Consider the following 24,230-nt stretch of genomic DNA (forward strand, 5'->3'; position numbering starts at 1 on the left):
CTATAGCATCTATATACACATGGGGGTCAAAACTTCCTTTCAGATCTCTTTTTTCCCTTGTTAATATGTGACTATTTTGAGAGGTGGTCTCTTGGGTCTCAGAGAGTATATGAAAAGGCATGATCGCTTTCGCCAGGGTGCATTCTCCCTTCCAGTTCCCTTCGATCCAAGTTCTAATTTTCATGTCCCCACAGATCCAATATATATCCCCTAATGACTGGACCTGGTTCTGAAGGAGGCTTCCATTTATTGAGCTATACGTCCCACACCATTGGTTACTAAAGTTTCCTACAAATCTCCCTTCTCCCTCATAATTTACATAACAGGTGTAGTTCCCGGGGTATATAGTAAGTCCCTCTCGATTCTTGGGGGTCTCAGTTATGATAGGATATTCTTCCTTCCAATTCTCACACTCATTTTGTTCAGTAGTAGTATTGGTGAATAAACTAAAAAAACATGGCTGAATTTGTTTTGGGATTTCTAAAGGTACCATACCTAAATGGGGTCTAGCCCCAGCACAAACATAGCAATTACTTTTGTTTACTTTAGTGGCGGAATATTTCATCCATTCCAACCATAGATTTGTATCCCCAAATCCAGTTTCTATAGCCATAGTGTCTTCGAATCCTGGGTTCGCGATTGCAACTATTTGTGAGATGGTTCGGATCCTAGGGGCAACGGGGTTTGGCTGTTCAATAATCAATTTTTCCCATTCTGTGGAATTTACCATATCCATAATTCTAAATGGACCCTCAGGTCCCACATAGCCGAGATTTCCTATATAAGACGACAGCCAATACTGTCCCCCATCTGTGTGTTTGGGATTTTCTATAGTTAGAATCAGTGGATTACAGCTACCTACATTTTGACACTGGCTACGAAATGGGGTCTTAGTAAGGGTCATCCTAGTTATTAGAGATTTTCCGCTATCATCCTTTTTGTTTAAAGCGCTAGGGGGTTGATATCCCCAATCTCTTCCAGTGTTCCATCCCACGGAGCCCCAGTATTTACCCTGAGTTCCCCAATTATCATTCGTAACACATATATATTGTTCTCCTTCTCCTATGGTTTTGATCCAGTGTCTTCCCCAATCATAGTTCAACCCGTGTTCCCACTGTCTATGGTTACAGTCTATTATTTGACAATAATCGAATGTGTAAGTGGCTACATGGGTGTTGCTTGAATTAAACCAGAGGACAGTCATATCGTCGATCTTAGTGACCGCTACCTGTCCGGTTACTACCCATGCTGTACCACACAAAAGGATATACTGGATCATTTCGGAACTTCCACTCGTTTGCAATGGGAAGCGTGAATCCAAGTAGGGTGACCCTCAACTTTCACAGCGGTAGGGGTGGTCAGTATGACTTGGTATGGGCCCTCGAATCGTGATTCTAGAGATCCTCGCACATGCTTCTTGACTACCACAAATTCTCCAGGTTTAATGTCGTGGGTGGTAGTATCTGCTTCCGGATCTGGAAAAGAGGAGTATACTGCAGAATGTGTTATTGTCAGTTCCTTACATAATGCAATTACAAAGTTCACTAGATTGTCATTTCCCATGCTAAGCTGCTGGGGGTAGTAGTGGCCTAACCTTGGGGGACCACCAAATAGTATTTCATAAGGCGTCAATCCTGTAGGGGCTTTAGGGGTGTTCCTAACCGAGTATAATGCTATAGGTAATAGTTCTGGCCATGCCATGTTCAGTTCTTGGCTGGCTTTCAAAAGTTTGTTTTTTAGGGTACCATTAAGTCTTTCTACTTTCCCGCTACTTTGAGGATGGTATGGAGTATGTAGTCCTAGATCAGCCCCGACTAATTTCCAAATTGCCAATGTGATATCTGCAGTAAAGGCTGGTCCTTGATCGCTTTCTATTACTTCTGGAATTCCGAATCTGCATATTACTTCCTTCATAAGTTTCTTTGCAGTAGTCCTGGCTGTCATATTGGTGACCGGGTAAGCCTCGGGCCATCCTGAAAACATATCGATTACCACTAGTAGATATTCGTATTTGCCACTTTTAGGCAGTTGTGTGTGATCTATTTGAATTCTTTGAAACGGATAGGATGTCCTGGCGAGGTGTTTTGCAGGAGTGGTCATAGTCCTCCCAGGGTTGCATCGATTGCAGATTATGCATGTCCGGCAATACTGGGTGACAGGGGTGGATATTCCTGGGGCCAGGTATAGTTTGTTGATTGCCGTTACCATCTGGTTTTTCCCTCGGTGGGTAGGACCGTGTGCCCACTGTACAATTGCTGGGTACAGGGCTCTCGGGAGGGCAACTCGTTTGTCCTTTCTCCATATTCCTTGTTTATCCACACTTGCTCCTTCCGTCTGCCATTGCTGTCTGTCCTCAGGGGTACTATTGTTCTGGAAGATGGTAACTTGGTTGATGGCGTCGGTCCCTTCCACATTTGGTATCTGTTCTCTGGCCCGTGACCTAGTCATAATCTGAAGGTAGCTTGTTTGATCCGGACTCCCTTCTGACTCTTTTCCGTAAGTTGCTGCCCATTTTGCCGTCTCGTCTGCCAGCTTATTTCCTTGTGCTTCTTCTGTTTGGGCTTTTCCATGGGCTTTGGTCTTGAGTATGGCCACTTTTTCTGGACGAGTCAAGGCTTCAAGTAATTCAGCCACAGCTTGCGCATGCCTGATTGGGGTACCAGCAGCTGTTGCAAAACCTCTGATTGCCCAGATCTGTCCAAAGTCGTGAGCCACACCGAAGGCGTATCTGGAATCCGTATATATGTTAGCTGTGTGGTTGGCCGCTTCGTGGCATGCCTCTGTGAGGGCTTTTAATTCAGCTTCTTGTGCAGATTTGTGGGGTGGCATCCGGCCTGCTCGGATGGTTTCGTGCAGTGATACCACAGCGTATCCAGTGTGGAATTTACCTTGTTCATCAGCATAACGTGATCCATCAGTGAAAAGAATGAGGTCCGGGTTGTCAAGTGGAGTGTCAGATACCGTGGAGGGAGATGTTGCTTGCTGCTGCATAAGTTGTAAGCAGTCATGAGATTGTGCATGATCTGATTCTGTATGGGGTTCTTGGTCTTGATCCCCCCTTACAAGGGGCAGAAGGGTGGCCGGATTGAGCGTATGGCAGCGCTGTAAAGTGACGTTGTCTGGAAGGAGAAGAGAACATTGAAGACGCATACGTCGTTGTAAGGAAAGTTGTTTTTGTTGACTTTGAAGTATGATTGCGGATAAGTCATGTGGAGCTAAAATGGTGACTGGATGTCCGAGAAGAAAGGGTGATGTTTTGTCTAGTAATATCTGTGCAGCCAGCACAGCTCGTAGGCACATGGGTGCGGCTTGCGATACAGGGTCCAGTTTCGCCGAGAAGTACCCAATAGGTCTAGGTTTTCCTCCATGTGTTTGAGTGAGGACAGCAGATGCATGGCCTTGGTTTTCTGAGATGTATAGTTGGAAAGGTAGTTGGTAGTTGGGGATGCCCAGGGCTGGGGCTGTAGAAATGGTATGTTGTAGTTCACGGAACGATTGTACAGCAATAAGGGGGAGATTGGGCATCCAGGAGGGATCAGAAACGCAGGCGTATAGAGGATGCATGAGTTGAGATGCGTTGGGAATCCATTGTCGACAGTAGGTTACCATTCCTAAAAAGGCCTGCAATTGCGTAAGTCCAGTAGGGAGAGGTATGGCAAGAATAGTAGAGACTCGTTCCGAGGTGAGATGTCGTGATCCTTGTGAAATACAGTGTCCTAGAAAGATAACTTTGGGGGCACACCATTGCAGTTTCTTTTTGGAGATTTTGCAGTTAATTTGTGCGAGAAATGTGAGAAGACTTAGAGAGAGAACTGAACACAAGGAGGTGTTTGGTGCTGATAGGAGTAAGTCGTCGACATATTGGAGAAGGGTGGCTTCCGGATGTGCAGCTATCCATGGTAGAAGAGAAGACGTGAGGGCTTGAGTGAAGTGATTTGGGGAGTTCTGCGCACCTTGAGGCATGACAGTCCAAGTGTACTGGGCGCCTTGATGAGTGAAAGCGAAAAGATACTGGGAGTCTTGATGTAATGGTACACTGAAAAATGCATTGGCTAGGTCAATAACGGTGAAGGACGAATGTGAAGGGGGAATGTCACTGAGGAGCGTGTGTGGGTTAGGCACCACTGGAGTTTCCATGATAGTTACTGCATTGATAGCGCGTAAGTCTTGAACTAATCTATAAACAGTAGGGGAACCCGGTATTGATTTCTTTTTGACAGGAAAAAGTGGAGTGTTGGCTGGTGAAATACACTGGACTAGCGCACCTTTGTCCAGAAGGGCTTGGATTTGTAGCTGCAGAGATGTTTCTTGGTCACGACGTAAGGGGTATTGGGGAATACGAGGCGGGGGCACCGTAGGATCTTTGAGAAAAACACGGACAGGAGGGACAGGTAGCTTGCCTATGTCGTCAGGTCCGGTAGACCAGAGGGAGGGGGGTAAAGAACTGGCTACATCCGGTGGAATATCCGAGGTTGAGGAGTGTGGTGCCGGTTGAGATAAAAACAACGGTACAGTTCGGAGGAGACATGTATCTTCGTCCGTAAGAGAGATACTGGTAGAAAGGTGCATTCCCAATTCATCGTATATAATATGGGCTTTGAGCTTGTGTAAGAGGTCGGCTCCTAAAAGGTTTAATGGGCAAGTCTTTGACACTATAAATTGGGAGACGTATTTCTGACTTTTCCCAATAGGTAGAGGCTGCGTAAGACGTGACGTAGTGGCGACTCCAACGCAGGAAAGAAAGTCTTCAGAAAGAGCACAGGAGGAGGGTAGGTTAGAAGTCTTGATTACGGAGGTGGCTGCACCCGTGTCTACTAGAAAAGGAAGCTCATGGCCGTCTACAGTGAGATAGACGGAGGAAATGGGTCCAATACGGGGGTTGGTTAGGGCCATGAGTTCTGCGGGCTTGCCTTTATCCTATGGTCTGTCTGGCTGTAGTGGTGGATGCCTATCTGGTCCGTTAAAGGTTGGAGGTGGACGAGGATACCTAGGTGGTGGGGGATGGTTGCGGCTTGTGTCTTGAGTTTCTCTAGGAGAACGGCATTGGCTACGGAAATGTCCTGGTCGCCCACAATTGTAACAAACGATATCATCCCGTCTTCGGGGTGAGGGGCGATGTTCCTGCAAATATATGGGCGAGGAAATGATGGGCGAGGAAATTGTGGTGGTGGATGAGTATACATAGGGGTAGGTACTGACGAAAGGGGATGGGGACCGATGTCTGCAAGCATAAGGGGTCCGGGCTTGGGTGTCGGGTGTTGCAAGGAAGCTTGTAGTTGTCTATCTATAGCCTTGGCAATGAGAAGAACTTGACGGGGTTCCATGTCGGGGTATTCTGGGCGGGTGGTGCAAAGTTTGGTTTTTACAGGATCTCTGAGTCCTGTAACGAAGGATGATACGAGAAGCGTCTTCTGTACTTTCTTCTGCATGTCATATCCTTGGTCTTGAAACAGCATTTGGATACGTGTAAAAAACTTCTCGACAGATTCTTTCTCTTCCTGAGTGCAATCGGATATATTGGTGGTAGAGTCCCCAATTCTGTCCTGCGCCCAGGCTTTTATTTGGCGGGTGAATTCAACACCGGAGTGGTACGTACAGTCGTCACCTACTCTATCGGTGTCTAGAGCGGAGCTAATGATTGGCCAGAACCTATCCCCGGCTTTAATACTGGATACGTGTAGCAAATCTTTCCAAGTGGGGGAATAAGTTTGCTGCACTTGGCGTAGCTTTCGGTAAAATCCCATAGGATTTTTCTCTGTGTCTTCTAGGATTGCACATATGCTTTGGACTTGGGGTGGGGTGAACGTGGCATAGGTCGTTGGGGGTAGGTGATTGAGAAGGGGGACCGGGGATGCTCGGGTCAAGACACCAGGTTTAGGACATTCGGGGGAGGTAGGTTCGTGGGCTAGAACTGGAGTATCACAGGGATTAGAAGGAGGGTCTACGGGTAGAGATGGCGAAAATGGGGATTTAAGGGCAGTTACTGCGGCCGCTACCGCTGAGGGGTCAGTACTAACGATTCGGATTTCTTGAATGGAGCGCACGGGGGCGTGTTCTTTTATTGTGGTGATTATAGTCTCGGCACACCGATAGAGGGGAAATCCAAATATGCCGGCACCAAGGAGGGGCAGGGCCAACGTAGTGAAAACGTTATTTTCAACAAGGTCAAGCACTGAACAGACACTTTGTTTTAACAAGGCTACACATTCGGAGTGTTTAGCAGGGTTGTACAGGGGCCCTACTGCATGAATAATAACTTTACAGGGGAGAAGGCCCGGACCCGTGAGAACAGCGTGTCCCGTTGGGAGTGGCCCTAAAAGCTGGACAATGTCATCACAATCGGATTGAATGGAAGCACCGCCATGTTCGATGATGGCTCTTGCCAATCCACCCCTATGTTGTAGATTCATATTGGCAGCGTTCACTATGGCGTCTACCCTTTGGGTGACCATATTCCCGTGTCCCACTGATAAAAGTGAATTCCCTTCCCATATCATACGCTGTATCTGGGGATTCCATTGTTCCGGAATGGATTTAGGGGGTGGCGCTGGCCATTCTGGGAATTGTGGTCGGGGGGCCACGGGTGGCCGTACAGCCAGAGGGAGGGGTAGTGGACGACTAGGGGGAGGTATAGCAGGCGGGATTGTAATTGTAATCTCTTCCCCCCCATTCTCCCTCCGAATGTTCGGATTGGGAATCATCATTAGGATGGATACGTCTCCTTCTGTCCGCTAATTGATGGGCGATGGTTGTAGTGGATATAAGGGGGTTGGCGCTACGGGTGGTCACTGGCATTAGAGGAACGTCAGCTGTGACCTTATCCTCCGGAGGGGGCTTATAAAATCCACCTTCTTGTGTGAGTACCGGGTATAACGGAGCAACGGGTTTAGGTGTACCAAGATGGCCTCCTGGGGCGGGGAGTGGTGCCGAAGGCGTGGCATATATGGGAGGATCGGGGCGTGGAAAGTGACATGATACACAATATTCAACTTGGGGCGGGTTCTGTTGACCACAATTGGGACACTCCCACGAAGTTAGAATTTCACCGTCGCCATTATAGGGCGGTGGCTGGACACGTTCTTTGTAATACACATATTTGATGATTTTACCCTTTCTGTCTCGTATTTCTTGCTCAGTAAACTTGTCTTTAGTTATGGCTATGGCTGTTCTTTGCCAAGCTAATGCTTCATCTAACTTTCCTTCGTCACTTAATCTTCCCTTGTTTTCCCTAAGAGCTGCAGCCCATTCTCCTGGTTGTAACCTTCCATCTATAAATATGCCACATATGTGCATAACTTTCTTACTATTTTCTACATTCTTCTTGCCTTCTCTTTTTTCTACTATCTCTTTTGCGGTTAATGGACCACCTTCCTTTGCCTGTCTCTTTGTTTTAAACACATTAAACATACTGTTCTATATCTAACACCGTCCTGAGAATGAAACCTTATTCTCGATGTTTCTGAACACAATTATAACTGACTGTCTGTCTCTGTCGTCTTAATGGTATCAAACTATACCCTGCGACTAATTGAATTATTACACTTATACTTATCACCTATGCCGGCGAGACGCGACTATCTCATACTATGATTCTTGGAGCCACACAGCGGGTCAACTCTCTGTCGCTGAGAGTGTGGCCGGGATCGACTACAAATACCTCGGTACCTTATCACCTGCTCACTCTCCCACACGAATAAGAGCCAATATTCATAAACATGAACTTAACCTTACCGTGTTTTATTTGAAGCTGATCAGACTTCCTGGGAGCGTGGCTGGCGATTCGATGTTGAGGCGTCTGGGGGTCGTCGATCACGGACACGGCTTGTCCCTCGAGTGTGGCCCCACGTTGGGTGCCAAATGTTCGGGTACTAATCAGTCTCAACCGGCAGGGATAATACGCTGAGTTCGTACGAACGGAATCACACCACACAGAGTCTGGTACAAAGCTCCTTACTCAGTGTCAGGAGAGGAGTTTTTTATTACACACATTTGTTCTATATCTCCTTTCTCCTGGGGGTGGGTACATGTTATCACACTTTTATAAAAGCACGTATCGCTATAAGCCTCTTGTTACTTGTGTCATCCTTGGATAGGTTCACCCTTATCTGGTCCTTTGGATATGTCTTCATAGTTCATAGTTCGTTCATACCAGGATGTGACTTGTTATTGTATTAGGGCGTAGTCCCTGTTCAGGGGCCATCTTGCCACGTATACTTATCTAATCCTACTATTGCTTCATCACAATTATGTACACAACTCCTAAGTCTATATTTTATTAAAGAAAGAAAATTATTATAAACATTAACTTCTGTCCACTCCATCCTTCACAACTTTAGGTGATGTTTTTTGACATCTGGTGCATGCTACTGGGTAAACACACCTAAATACATATTTGGCAACTTCTGCCGACTTCAGCGATACCAAATATGTGTGCATTTCTTACAAGCTGGGCGCAAGGTGGAGCTTACAATGAAGGGTGCGCAAATTTTTCATAGCTGGTTTGCTGACAGAATATGACCATTCCAGATTTTGTGAAGTGCTAAAACACCATCAATACCCCCAAAATGACTCTTTTTTTTTTTAAATTAGACCCCCGAGGTATTAGTTTAGTGACATATAAAAGATTTTAGCCCACTATTTGGAAAAAAAAAATGACCGTTTAATTTTTTTTCCATCAAATATGTGAATTCAGGTGACTTTTTCTGACATCTGGAGCATGTGACATGGTAAACACACCTGAATACATATTTGGCAACTTCTGCCGACTTCAACTATACCAAATATGTGTGCGTTTCATACACGCTGGGAGTAAGACGGAACTTATAAAGAATGGTGCGCAAGCGATCTTTGTGCATGTGACCAGTGTCGCAACCAAAGTCGCCGTGTAGCCCCAGCCTAAAACGGAATAATCATCAATATATATGATATAAAGATCTAGATAAAGAGATAGGTAGATAGAAATAATAATCTTTATTTGTATAACACAAAACAAATCTCAATTTAGATATATAAAGATATTATTATCTATCTATCTAGCTATCTATCTCTGACAAAAAATAGAAATCCAAGCAGCACCGGTATAACATGGGTGCAAGCCTTAGGAACCAGACCAAGATTCCACCTATACAAACTCCAAAAAATAGGCAGAAATCCGCAGTATGGTGAAAAAAATGAGGGTACTTTATTGCCCCATATCTATCTCCTATATATTGATATATAGTATAGTTCTCGACTGGGGCTACACGATGACTTTGGCCTTGTCCGGTAGCCTACATCGCAAGTAAAATTACCGCAACCACATTCACTGTCATTACTAGCCATATAGGCTACGGAACATCGTAATCTTGGACCTGTGTCGCGGCCAAAGTCGCCGTGTAGCCCAAACCTTAAAGGGGTTTTCCAGCAACTAAAAATGTATGGCCTATCCTCAAGATAGGCCATCAATAGCTGATGGGTCAGGGTCCGACTTTCGGGGCCCCCGCCAATCATATATTTTGAAGGAGCCGCAGCGCTAGTATGAGCGCTGCTTTCCCTTCATTTCTTCTTGCTCACTGCGAATCGTCGACACTCTTTTAGCGGCGATTCACAGGTATTGCAGCCTAAAAGGCGATAAATATTTGACATCACTGTGGAGGAATTTTGGCCCACAGAATTGCTTTAATGCGGCTATGTTTGTTTTCCAGAATGAATGGCCTGTTAAAAGTGTACCTAACTTTTCAGAATAAGCTGTCATATGTGTGTACGTGAGGAATAACACTATTTCTGGCCATTATATGATTTGTAGTTTGCATTTTTAGCAGTTTTCCCCTGTGTAGGTTCTATCACTAATTCTCAGTTTTCTCTGAGATAGTTGGCAGAGCCTAACTGCTATCATGTCTTCTATACACTACAAACCGAGAAGAGGAGAATCCTTCTCTCCAATCTCTATCTACCACATATATAGAAGCTGCAGCAGCATGGAGGAAATTTATACAGCAGTAAGGAGCAGTGTAGCTGAAAATTCATGCACTGGGATGAGATGTAATGCTTACGGGAAAGCTACTGCAGCATCTCTGTCTGCTTTTCTCACTCTGCTCCTGCTCCCTTCTCCCCCTCCCCACTCCATAGACTTCTATGGGCAGTATGTTTGTGTCTTTCTCTCCTGCTCCCCTCTACATAGACCTCAATGGGCAGCGTCTGTGTCTCCTCTCAGCTCCTGCACCCTCTTCCTGCCCCCTCCTCCCCTCTCTATAAACTTCTATGGGCAGCGCCTTTGTCTCCTCTCAGCTCCAACTCCCTCCTCCTGTCTCCCCTCTCCATAGACTTCTATGGGCAGAGTGTCTGTGTCTCTCATCTGGTTCTCCCCTCGCCATTGGAAGGCAGTTTAGAGGACCCCCCTTCGTGTAGTACGGTGGTGAATGGCAGATTGCAGGAAGGGAGACACCTAGCGATAGTAACTTTACACAAAAAATGCATGAATAAAACAACAAAATTTTGACAGTAAGTAAATGACAAAGTAGATATAGATCATATATTCTATTAGATTAGTATAAGTTGTTTGAAAAGTTAGTGTCCATTTAAGGTCTTGCCACAGTATCTCAATGGAATTAAATTCACTAGTTAAAATTTCCACTCCAAAACCTTAATTTTGCTTTTTTTGAGCAACCACCACCATGTGTGACTATTGGTGTGATGGTTCTCATGGTGGAATGCGCTGTTCGCTTCACCCAAGACGTAACGAGACCCATGTCTACTATAAGGTTTAAAGGGAAGGTTTCATTAATTTTTTTTTTTATAATATTGCTTTTAGTATGATATTAAAATAAATTTAATTTATTTGTGTTCTTGTGTTCTACTTTTTACTTTTCCTTACTTTTACTTCTCTATGCCATTTTTTTTTCATCTCTGTATGTGTCGATTATCGACACATACAGACATGGAATACGGCACATACAACCCCATAGAGAATGCGAACGTGAGCCGTTCCATTCTCTGCAGCGTACGCCGCATTCTCCGCTCCCACACAGACAAAAACGAAGCTCCTTCGCAGAGCGAAATCCGGCGCCATTTTCATGTGGACCGGAAGCCGCTGCCGGACAGTCAGATGACGACTTCCGACCGCAGCTTCCTGCCATATGTTCAAGGAAGCGAAGGTGCAAGGCATAGGAGCGGAAGCGGCGGCAGGAGCAGGTAATTTATGTTTGTGTATGTGATATGTGTATTATGTTCGTGTATGTTCGTGTTATACTGTCTGCTGAGCATTGTATATAATCCTCCTACACTGTGCAGTCGCTCAGAAAATGGCGGCACACAGTGTAGGAGGTTTGAAGATTCAAACCCCTCCTTCTCCTGGCACTAACCAGAATAAGGGAGCAGGGATTGTGTCTACCCTAAATTTGCAGCATAAAGCAATGAGGCTGCTTTACAACATTGACCATGCTGCAATTTTGGGAACTGCTCCCTCTAGTGCCCAGCACATGGAAATGTTATAAATTAGAATCTAATTTATAATATTTCCTGACTTGTGAAAAAATCAAAACAATGTGTAATCACTCAAATAATAATTGTTTAACTAAAAAAAAAAAATTCTAGCGACACATTCCCTTTAACCATTGACTCATCAATCCACAGAAAGTTATCCTAAAGTCTTGGGGGTCATCAGGAGTTTTTTTTTTTAGCAAATGTGAGACAAGTCTTTGCGTTCTTTTTGGTCAGCAGTGTTTTGCACCTTGCAACTCTCCCCTAAATGCCATTCTTGCCTACTGTCTTTTTTATTGTGGAATCGTGTACATTGACCTGAACTCTGAGGCAAGTGAGGCCTGTAGTTCTTTAGATGTTCGTCTGCATTCTTTTGTGACCTCCTGGATGAGTGGTCGATGCGCTCTTGGTGAAATTTTGGTAGGCCAGCCACTCCTAGGAATGTTCACCATTGTTCCAAGTTTTCTCTGTAGATAATGACTCTCACTGTCGTATGCTGGAGTCCCAGAGCATTATCCATGGCTTTGTAACCCTTTCCAGTCTGGTAGATTTCAGTGACTTTATTTCACATCTGTATTTGAGTCTCTTTAGAACATGGCATCATGTGCTGCTTTTTGAGACCTAGCCGGCCCCACATCACCAGACGGTTCTGTTGTTAAGTGATGATTAGATTCAACAGTAATCCTACCTGAATGAATACCCATAACTGTACGTGTGGACAAATCACACATCCAAACAGGAATAAATACAACAACAAGTACACATTTGTACCTTGTTAATAATGACAATACTTTATTCAAATGCACATAAAAACATATTGGCCATCAAGACCTAAAATAAGACACACAATTTAAAATGCATAGTTGTGGAGCACATAAAGGCTATTGTGAGTGGAATATACTCAGTAGATAACAAAATCAAAATATATAGAGGGTAAATAAGGAAGGCGTATACAGATGAAAAGATTCAAATACCACAAATGTGTTACTTACACCCAAGCCTTCACAAGACATCAATTAAGCCAGGATAAGTATAGACAGGGGAAGGCCCACCACACGCTGGTATACGTGTGAGTGTAAAGATATCAACAAAGAGTAGCCATAATAAAGCCTAATCCCAAAAAACTATACCAACCAGTATATGTTCATATCTAGGCTCATCATGACATATACTGGTTGGTATCGTTTTTTGGGATTAGGCTTTATTATGGTTACTTTTTGTTGATATCTTTACACTCACACGTATACCAGCGTGTGGTGGGCCTTCCCCTGTCTATACTTATCCTGACTTAATTGATCTCTTGTGAAGGCTTGGGTGTAAGTAACACATTTGTGGTATTTGAATCTTTTCATCTGTATACGCCTTCCTTATTTACCCCCTATATATTTTGATTTTGTTATGTACTGAGTATATTCCACTCAGAATAGCCTTTATGTGCTCCACATCTATGCATTTTAAATTGTGTGTCTTATTTTAGGTCTTGATGGCCAATATGTTTTTATGTGCATTTGAATAAAGTATTGTCATTATTACAAGGTACAAATGTGTACTTGTTGTTGTATTTATTCCTGTTTGGATGTGTGATTTGTCCACACGTACAGTTATGGGTATTCATTCTTCATTTCTTTTTTGATATGTGTGGACGTTTATTGTAAACGTTTATCGTTTGGTCTGTATCTTTATAGGTATTAAGTAATCCTACCTGGTTGTGGCTAGGGAAATTAAATCTAATTGTCAATTGAATTTGGTTAACTGGTTGATTTATTAGCTAAGTTGGCGATTACTTTTTCCCATAGGGCCAGGTAGCACTGCACAGTGTTGTTTTTTTTTTTTTTTGCTAATTATAAATGAAATTAATATTTAAAAACAGCGTTTTGTGCTCACTTGGGCTATTTTTATCTGATATCAAAAGTAGTTTGACCTGAAACATTCAGGTGTGACAAATATGCAGATATAGAAGAAATTAGGAAGGGGGCAAATACTTTTTCACAGCACTGTAATACTTTCCGTTAGACTGCAGGGGCTTAATATTGTCAAAGTGATGGTGTATAAGTTGTTTTTTTTTGTTTTAATGAAAAACCCTTCTGTTTTCTACATACTATTATGGCGTATAATTTTGTGTCCCTCCTTCTGAATGCAAATCTCTGTTTCTTTTTTTAATAGAGTAGCGCCATTTTCGTACTGGATCTCTCTGGTCCAACCCTGGGTTCATTCACTCTGCGTTCGCAGTGTACAACAAACATTGCAAACAAAATCTGAATAGAGCATTTGGGTGCGCTCACACGTGGCCACGTTCTTGCAGAATATTTTTCCCACAGGCTTACTAAATATAATGCAAGAACGCCATGTGTGATCACACCCTTACACGTGCAAAGGAGATAGATAACATATTAGTTGTGAGATTAGTAAAAAGGTGGAGTATGAGGGCTTTCCCTTTTCTTTTGAACTCTTTATATCGGTCAGTAGAGGGTGCTAATGCAACAGATATCCTTCCACTCTTATTCTGACTCGTCTGGCTATTGTATGTAATGTGTCATTTAAGAGTTTATCTAATGCTGAATCCTGACAAGTGTTCATCTTTGTGTATAGATCTTTAATTAATGTCATCATATTTATATACTAGTGGATTTGTACATGTTAATAATCTTATATGATTTTAAGTAATGACAACCCATTTCTAAATTAAAAGTGGCTCGGCAAAAAGCAGACTGCTGCAGGTCTGGCTTCTCTAGCCCAAAGTGATCAGAGGCTACTGCATGGGAAATATAGTATTACATGAATAGCTGATCATGTAGTTCTTCGGTGAGCCAGATCCACCAGAGCGAAAGATGCTCTTTGTGATCATATAGGGGGTCCCAAGTGGACCTCCTCTTTATGATGATGGTATGTGGACAAGGGTTGTTTTCATGAAAAACCCCTTTAAATCAGCTATATTATATCAATCTCTTAACTCCCTAAAGTTTAGATCTGATCATGGCTACAGCTAGATGGCGACATGGAAATATATGTCATCACATAGCTCACATCACATAGCTCACATCACATAGCTCACATCACATAGCTCACTTCACATAGATCACATCACATAGATCACATCACATAGATCTTGCCATAACCAAAGTATTGGTACGTCCATCTCCAAACGGGTAAGATCAAATATGGATTCAACCCCGTGGCACAGAATAACCTTTTTTCAGTGCACCATGGCTGTCCCACTGCTGATTTTATGCTAAAGTAGATATTATTTATTGCATCTACGTTGCTCATTTTTGAAGAAAAAGTAATCAAATAGTCATATGTACCCAAAAATTCTACCAATAAAACCACAGCTCGCCCCACAGAAAATAAGAACACCGCTCCATCAACGGAAACATGAAAAAGTTATGAGACAGCTCGCGGGAATTTATTTTTTTAAGTAATTGTTTTTTTTCCCCAAAGGAAGTACATCATGAAAAAAACCTATATAAATTTGGTATCGCCGCAATCGTATTGACCCGCAGAATAATGCTGCATGGTGAACGCTGTAGAAATAATACCCCAAATAAAAAGGCGGTGATTTTTTTCTTTGTTTCCCAGTACATCATATGGTGCCATTAAAAACTATAACTCGTCTCACAAAAAACAACTCCTCATATGGCTTTGTCGACAGAAAAATAAAAAGGTTATGGATGTTGGAAGGCAGGAAGGAAAAAAAGAAAATGAAAAGCCCAAAAATGTCTGTGGCACCAAGGGGTTAAAGGGGTTGTTCCAAAATTGACATTTATCACCTTACCACAGGATAGGGGATAAATGTCTGAATGCTGGGTGCCCCACAGCGGGCAACGTAAGCTGGTCACTACAACAGGAGTCCCGAGCCCCCATTCCACCTCAATGTATGATTACAACGCAGGGAACTTTAAATAAATCGGTGGTCAAGCATGCGCGGTGCCTCTCTATTCAAAGTCTATGGGACTGACCGAGACAGCCGAGGGCAGCATTTGCCTGTTTACAACGTTGAATGGGGACTGTGGATTGGTGATAAATGTCGATCTTGGGACAACCCTTTCGAAAACCATGAGGAACTGATACACAAAGTATATTCGAAAATTGTGTAACTTTTCATTCTTCAATGGTAAGGCCTTATTCACCTGAACGTGTGTCAAATCAGCTGAGAAAAGCGTCCGTCTTTCATGCCCGATTTGCGTCCATGTGGAACCTGTGTGTTTTGCGTCCATGTGGAATTCTACCAATTCCCCCTACCACCACCAACACAATAGCTACTAGTGTTACTATTACGACCACCAACAAAGCTATGCATTTCAGTCATGTTCTCCACCTCCGCCTAAACCTTCTCATCTCCGTTCAAATGCTGGCTGTTCTCATACAACTCATCAACAGGAACACTATCTTGAATATCTTTCTTAGCACCCTGGGTGCTGTCTCTTAAGAGAAAAGAAGGCAACCCACTAGGGGTCAGTGAAGACACAGATGACGGAAATAAAATGCTTCTATTGGGCCACAAATTAACTGGCAAGGGGGAGGAGCAGGAGAAATACGCTGAACACTGGCTCAAAGTCATGGTGTCAGAGGTTATGTCATCCGCTTCCTCTATAATAATTCACCTACTTGTGGCAACAAACAACTGTGGTCTGATACTGGCCGGATGGCTGGTTCTGACAGTGCTGCTACTTTGGCTATGGCCACTCACATTTTCACTGGTAAATGACGTGGCACGGGTGTTTACTCTTGACCCCGTCCATTGCCACTCTGTCTTTTACCAGATATTTTATTTTTGTATGAGGCACCAATGCGCCTGTGCTGGTTATTCTGACCAGAAGGCCTATAGTTATAAAGAAATAAATTCAGAAGTGCACTGTATTGTTGACTAACTTTGAAGTAAAACAATATGTTAAATTTGTGTGGCACTATTAGCAATTCGATAAATGCAATTAACATCTTATCCATGACCTATGTATCAGCAGGCAGCGGCACACTGTCAGCACCAGGATTTAAATGTAAATGAAAATCTTATTTGAAAAAAAATTGGCGCTTGGACACAGACTGAAGTACAACGGTGCTGTATAAATTCTTGACATAGAACAATATGCAAATTTTTGGTGGCACTATTAAATATATGCAAAACAATAAGTGACGTTACGAGCGTGATGTCTATTTCAGAAAGCGACGTCACTCTATCAGCACCTGGATTAATATTGAGGTAGATTTGTGAATGATGTCATGAACATTGGTGATTCACAAACTAATGCAAGAATTATATAGCTGCAGCAGCAGCACTCACTCACAGTAATGGTTGCCTGTGCCTGCCTAACTTTAGGCCTTATTACACTGGCCGGTGCAGTGAGCGCCAATCAACCTGACATTGTTGATCGGCGCTTGCTTGCTACTCACACGGAGCTATGGATGGGGACAAGCGGTCGTTACTCAATCGCTCATCCCCATACATTATTATTATGTTGGCAGCGCTTACACAGGTAGATGTGCTGCCGACAACGACAATATTTTAGATTTTTTAAAACGATACGATCAGCAGATAAACGAGTGTTTGCTCGTCCTGCTGCTGATCGCTGCCCTGTTTACACAGGACAATTATCGGCAACGAGCGTTATATAAACTCTCGTCTGCCCGATAATCGCCCAGTGTAATAACCCCTTTAGACACTGACTGACTCTTATCTCTCTCTAAAATCTATCTCTCGATCAAATTTTTGCACATCTAACTATTCTCTAATCTCTTCTCCTCACTATGAAACACCCTCATGGACACTAATTCACTATCTATCTGTATTCCGTGTTTTACTCTCACTCTGTCTGACTTCCTGTCTCTCCTCTCTCTCTATCCCCACAAAGCACCAGTATTTCCTAGTTTGGCTATTTAGAATGGCTTTGACTCATAATACTGTGAGTCCTCCGTGACTCACACTCTACACCACTCATCATTGACTGTGTGAAAGGGAGGGCTGCCTGGAAGGCATTATGGGGGAGCCCGCCAGGCTCCCTGATGTCATGCAATCTTTCTTTTCTGGCTTCTTGTCTTCTTATATGTAAAATGTTCGGCCGCCATTTTGTGTGGGACGAATCCCAAAAGTTTCGGATTCGCTAAAATCCTTAACTTTTGGGAAAGTCGCAATGAATGTGATTCGTATAGAATCGATTCGCTCATCTCTATGCAGCATTGTCATTTCATAGGGAATAAACCTGTCATGAGCGATGAAAGATCATCTTTAATATAATTCATACTTTATTCTCTTTCAATGTAATTCAGAATTGCTGTGCAATTATCTACAGTCTTCAGCGTTAAAACAAAGTGACGCAAGTTATGTACCATGTGACTAAAAGTGCTGACAAGGATAATAAAAAGAGGCTGGTTACTTCAACCCGCAATCGAGATGATGTGTTTTCAGAGGGTATCTAATCTTTATGTAAAGTGGTTTCCGGTTGCTCCCAGTTTTTTGTATTGGGCTGTGCAGGACTAAATTATAACATAACTTTTCGTTTTAGCTTTGACTAGAACTGACTATTTAGTTAGCAAATGTAAAATTTACAGTAGAGGGTGTACATTACATATATACCTAAAGACTATGTGCACCTTCGCCACCATTTTCTTTTTATTGTTTTAATGCATCTTAAATGAAAATTGAACTATGCAAATAGTCTTTTTTAAATGTACCCTATCGTTTTAGGTCTACAGCTCATATGCCGCCTCTGTAACGGACTACAGACAAGCCCTGTGCAGTCTGAATCTGCAGTCTGCAGTCTCATACTATGATATATTTCGTAGGTTGATAAGAAGTTGGGGGGAGAGATGAAAGAGAGTATCAGACTATACAGAGTTTGTAGTCTGATACAATGGAGACACCTAGGTATGCGTAGGAGCTGTAGTCATACAAAATAACAGGAATATTTTTCATTTAGACTATTTGCAAAGTTGCTTCATTTACCATTTTGATGCCTAGGAAAAGTTAAAAAATAAAATTGGTTGTGAAGGATTGTTACAGGAGAATATTGTTCCCATCCAGACACTCTGTCTTATGACCACATAAAATATACCTGGTAAATAGATATAGTATATACTGATATTATTCAGTGGTGTTCACCCTTTGAGGTGGCAGTATGCTCAGAAGCCATTTGGTCATAGATTCTTATCTACTGCCTTATTAGCGTTACAATGGACCTCAGTACAGGAAGGAGCCATTGTAAACTGGATGTAGAGACAGCTGAGCATACTGGGATTAGATTTACCTATACTTTACAGATGCACATTGGAAGGTATATGGGTGGTCATAAGGCGGAGTCAATGGAATGGGTGGGTTCAACTCGGGGATAGGAACATATAGGTCATGGGAAGCTCTTGGTGCTGGCTCCTTTTCCTGCCAGCCCTGGACGATCAGCACTTAACATCAGGAGCAAGCTAAGTTCTATTATATGTGTGCTTTCTGTGTATGTATATAAGTATAATTATATTAGAGCAGACTTTATATGTGTACATAGAGATATTCTAGGAATCTTATGTGGATTATAGATGAGTAGATATATATATGCTGTTTATGCATGAGTCTCTATATGTACATGTACTAATGGTCAGGCGCTGTATGTGGCTTTGGTTATAGTTGTAGTACCAGGAGACCGTATAAGGTTGGGACCTGGATTTATATATATATATATATATATATATATATATATATATATATATACATACACATTACTAGTCACATGTGCAAAGTGTCCAGGGAAGGTAGGAACAGAGGCAGCTGTGTGTGGTTGTGTTGTCTATGTAATGTATTGTATCTTGATGTAGTGTATATTGGTTTGTCACGTCTATGTTATGAGTAAAGTATTTTTAAGTATCTGCGAGAGTTGTATGTTATACCTGTGGTGTGTGAAGGACTGAAGTGTGTGCACAGTATGAACAATACAAAGTAAGCGGACTATATAGGAAACAGAGGTAACGGACTAGGAACGGAGAAAAGGGAGATAATACAGATAGTCAATTGCCCCCTTTTACAAGGATTATCTTGCATTTTACGCAGTTACTGGTTTATGTTCATAGAAAAACCTTGGGCACTCAAAGAACACATTTGAATATTGATTTATGTTGACACAGGTCAGTAGTGGAACAGCATCTATAGAAAACTGCAATCGTGTTTTTTTTAATGGAATCAATTAGAAAAGTATCAACAAAAACGCAAGAAAACCACAATGGTTAATACATATTGCAGTTTTAACACCTTCCCGACTGCCCACTGTCTTTTGACGTCAGGCGGTGCGGGTGCTTAATCTACAGAGACGTCTTTTGGCGTCGCTGCAGATCAGGCTGATGAGCGCTCGTGAGAGCGCTCATCCTCTAAGCAGGAGCTGTTACTAACAGCTCCTGATCTTAGAGCAGCCTCCTGAACACAGCTGGGGTCGGCAAACATTCCAACCCCAGCTGTTTAACTCTTTGATTACCGCGGTCCGTGACCGCGGCATGATCAAAGGGAATTCCCCTCTTTGATCGCATCACCGGGATTCCAGTGATGCGATCAAACACCGGGGAATCCCTCTGCAGTCAGCCCTGTGGGACCTACAAAGAACCCCAGGGCTGTCTGTCCGTGTGCCTGCTGTTCGGGCACACTATGTGCTGCCCGATCAGCAGCCTGTGTCATAATGACACATTGTAATGTATTAGCATACAGGAGTATGCTAATACATTACAAGTAAAAAATAAAGTTATCCCTTGATGGGATTAAAAAAAAAAAAGTAACAAAACAAATAAATAAAAAAAGTTCCAAAAAGAGTCTTTATTTTGCATAAAATACATTTTATTGCCCCTACACTAAATAAAAACAAAAAACCTACGCATATTAGGTATCTACACGACCGTAATAACCCGAAGAATTAATCTAATGGGTTATTTAGCGTGAAACGTGAACGGGATAAAAAAGAAACAAAAAAAACTATTCCGAGAATCGCTTTTTCCTATATATTCACGCCGTAAAAAAATTTTTTTTTACCACCAAAGTGTGTGAAAAAAAAATACTATTTCTCTCGCATAAAACAAGGCCTCATACAGCCACGTCACTGAAAAAATAAAAAAGTTATGGCTGCTGAAGCGCAGAGAGGCAAAAACAGAAAAATTGAGCTGGTCATTAACGTCTTTTCAGGCCCGGTCATTAAGGGGTTAAAAGGCAATATTTGGCCACTGCAGCAAATCAGTCAAACTTTAAAAAAAATGATGGTACATGTGAATGCACCTTAGGCCCCATGCACATGACCGTAAAAAATCTCCGTAATTGCGGACCGCAATACAGTCCGCAATTACGTACCCGCCCGCTTCTATTGGCCGTGGACACCTTTCCGTATCGCGACGGAAGGGTGTCTGTGCCATAGAATTATGGAGCATGTCCTACTTTTGTTTTTTACGGGCCGTGCTCCCATCCTTTGTACGGGAGCACGGGCCGAAAATGCGGCCCGCGGCCGGCCGTGCCCGCAATCGCCGGCCGTGATTACGGGCACGGCCGTGTGCATGATACCTTACACAGTATTTTTTGGTGCAGTTATTTTATGGAAAGATTTATACCACCTCTGTTTGTTTGTGTTTTAATCCAATCCCTTTATTGATTAAAAAAAAACACATCAAAACTGCAGTATGTGAACAATGCCTTCATTAAATAATAAGTGTTCAGATATTCAGGTTTCAATGAGCCTTATTAATGTGCGCATTTGGCCAAGTCCATTCAAAGATATATCTCTGTATTATTTTATTTGAAAACCATGTTTACAATACTGGTGTAAAATGCTTGTATATGCCATTAGGGATCTTGTAGGGTCAATTGTCCATAATAGAATAAAGTTATTATGTGTGACTGTGTTTAAAGGGAAACAACTTGTATCTTTTTTTTTTTCTTTTGTATAGATCAAACTGATTATCATTGATAGCATTGCATTTCCTTTTCGACATTCCTTTGATGACCTTTCCTTACGGACACGACTTCTAAATACGCTGGCACAGCAGCTAATCAACATTGCCAATCAACACAAACTAGCAGTAAGTGCATTAATAAAATTTCTTCCTAGAAGACCTTCCTCAAGTTTACCTTAGGTTTTTTAGAAGAAAAAAAAGTTATGACAAGGTTCAAGTTTGCATCGATGAGGGTCCCTATACTCTTTTGGCTATTAGCTCTGAACTAATGGGTCAGACTTTATTGTGTAGCTGGTCAACATTAGCATGGAGATCTCCGGGCCTGGCACATGTCAAAGGGGCATGGCACTTGCTTGACCAAGTCAATCAGCAGTATATGGGCTGAGGAAAGCAGGACTCGCATTCTCACTCCACGCAGCGGGACATTGAATAGGAAAATTAGTGGAAATTAATGAGAACTCCATTAATATTGCTAAAGGGTCACTGTTATTTAGTTAAACTGACTTATCAAAGTTTTTTATTGGTGGGTGTTGGGGCATAAAGACCCCCACCAATTGCTAGAATGAAGGGACATAAGCATTCAGCTGAGGTCTGTTCCTCTTAGTTGCAGCAAACTGAAGACAGCCTAATGGCTAATGGACTGTCTTTTTGCCTTTTTTCAGCTAACCTTGAACTAATAGGCGGGATGAAAATGAAGCAATTGGTGGGAAACTTAGTGCCCGGAACCCCCATCAAGACTTTGCATGTAACACTTTAATTAAATCACAGTGTCCCTTTAACCAAGGATAATGTTTGCGTTTATTTAACACTAGACAATTTGAAATTTATTAATGAACCAAGTGAGGCCTAGGCTTATATGTGTCCGTATTAGATGGAGCATTATTTTCCTTTTCCCTACCTCTATCCTCGTGGGTATAATATACTACTGATTTAACAGTGACTGGATACAATATTTACCAGTAAAGAACTGCCCAAAGCATATACTGCTAGTACACCAGGGACTTTGCTCAGTAAACAGCACTGGCTCACCAGGGAGTGGGCTTTGTGAATACTGCAGTTTATTGTAGTGGCTTGTCTGCATCCTGCTGGGAACTGGTGTTTGAACCTGCCCTTGTATGGCCTTTTTCTGTGTGTTTTTTTTTGTAAGTTTATTGTACTGAATGAATGTATGTAGTCCTAAACTCCACCCCACCAATATTACCATGTGGGTTAGTTTAGAATGGGGCAAGTTTGTATACTGCCCTTATGGCGCAAAAGATTATAGACCCCTGAGATATATAGCCAGACCTAAATCTTATACAGTAGTCCATATGATAAGCAACAATCCTTTCTGCACATAGGTCCTCTTGTTTCTAATGAGTCTTATGTAAACTAGTGTATATAGGTGCAGATGGTTTGCTATTGAAAATGTGATCCTTGAGCTAAGGTCTGGGAACCACAACTGCATGGACATGGTGTGCTTGCTTAGAGACTGTATGGATGTGTGTGTAAACAGACACTTAACATCCACACAACCACTGTTCCCGAGATCTGAATTCTCAGCGTACCTTTATTACATAGATACAGCATATTTATTACTGGGTTACTTAAGCTACCATGATTGTATTTTAAGTTATACTTTTAGTATTTAAAGGGTGGCAAATGGTACAGCTGATGAGGAAACTACTTGTAAATGAGTTTCCTTGAGGGTATGTTCACACGTAGTCAACAAAAACGTCTGAAAATCCAGAGCTGTTTTCAAGGGAAAACAGACCCTGCTTTTCAGACGTTTTTTTACCAACTCGCATTTTTCGCGGCGTTTTCACGCCGTTTTCGTGGCGTTTTTTACGTCCGTTTTTGGAGCTGTTTTCATTGGAGTCTATGAGAAAACAGCTCCAAAAACGTCCAAAGAAGTGTCCTGCACTTCTTTTGACGAGGCTGTATTTTTACGCGTCGTCGTTTGACAGCTGTCAAACGACGATGCGTAAATAACAGGTCGTCTGCACAGTACGTCGGCAAACCCATTCAAATGAATGGGCAGATGTTTGCCGACGTATTGGAGTCGTATTTTCAGACGTAAAACGAGGCATAATACGCCTCGTATACGTCTGAAATTTGGCCGTGTGAACATACCCTTATATTTCAAGCCGAGCACTTTGTGGTGGAGAAACATTTCTACGTTTCTATTGAACCCATTTGGAATACAAAACCAAATCAAACAATGCGGATTTGACCTAAAAAAATAAAAATAGAGTGGGTTTGTACCATAAAATTAGGAATCCCTTCTTTCAAGCACATTGCATAAAATAAAGCTCTCCTGTGTATCCATGCTGCAGTATTGAAGAAGTATAAATAAAATGTACTTTCTGCCCTCATCACAGCCTCCTAAGCTCTTCTACTCTGAATTGCTGTTCTAACAACCACCTAAATATAGCCAAGCCGTACCAGCAGGCAGCGTAATGGCTTCAGTGGTGGAGGAGTTAACAGCATGATACGCCTGATTAGCTAGCTAATGTGGAAGATATAAAAAGGGCCATGCTTGTGCATAGCTTCTGTCATTGCGCCAGTTCAAATACATTTTAGCTGGAAACAACATGCAAGTCGCCTTGCCTGATTGGGCTTTTTGGATTCAGCAGATTTATTCCATTACTCTTCGACACACAGATTCTATTTTATTTATATAATGTATTTATTGTTCCAGAGATAATATCCTGGCAGGTTTTAAATTGAATAGTACTGAGGTCTGAGCTGTTTTAGCTGAGATTCATAGAAATAATGCAAAATTGCATTCTCATAATGCCGTCTGCTGAAAGGACCCAACAAGCCCCTTGCTTCAACATTTGACATGCTATCTGCACAAAAGAAATGATTTGTGTGATTGACGTGATCCTTGGAGA

At 42.3% G+C, this 24,230-nt stretch overlaps 1 protein-coding gene across 5 annotated transcripts in view; it reads left to right on the plus strand.

Moving 5' to 3' along the window:
* The window catches only part of RAD51C (RAD51 paralog C), a 72,748-nt gene that overhangs the window by 24,384 nt on the left and 24,134 nt on the right, over positions 1–24,230 (plus strand). For 2 of the 5 annotated variants that reach the window (XM_075850407.1, XM_075850411.1), the window contains one exon: positions 21,349–21,480. The exons of 1 other annotated variant lie outside the window; for it this stretch is intronic. In XM_075850407.1, coding sequence (XP_075706522.1) covers positions 21,349–21,480 — 132 coding nt within the window. Of the gene's footprint in view, positions 1–16,415; positions 16,511–21,348; positions 21,481–24,230 lie in introns of those variants that run through there. 2 more of the 5 variants (XM_075850409.1, XM_075850410.1) reach the window with 2 other exon arrangements.

Source organism: Rhinoderma darwinii, chromosome 2, assembly GCF_050947455.1.
Source record: "Rhinoderma darwinii isolate aRhiDar2 chromosome 2, aRhiDar2.hap1, whole genome shotgun sequence".
NCBI lineage: Eukaryota > Metazoa > Chordata > Amphibia > Anura > Rhinodermatidae > Rhinoderma > Rhinoderma darwinii.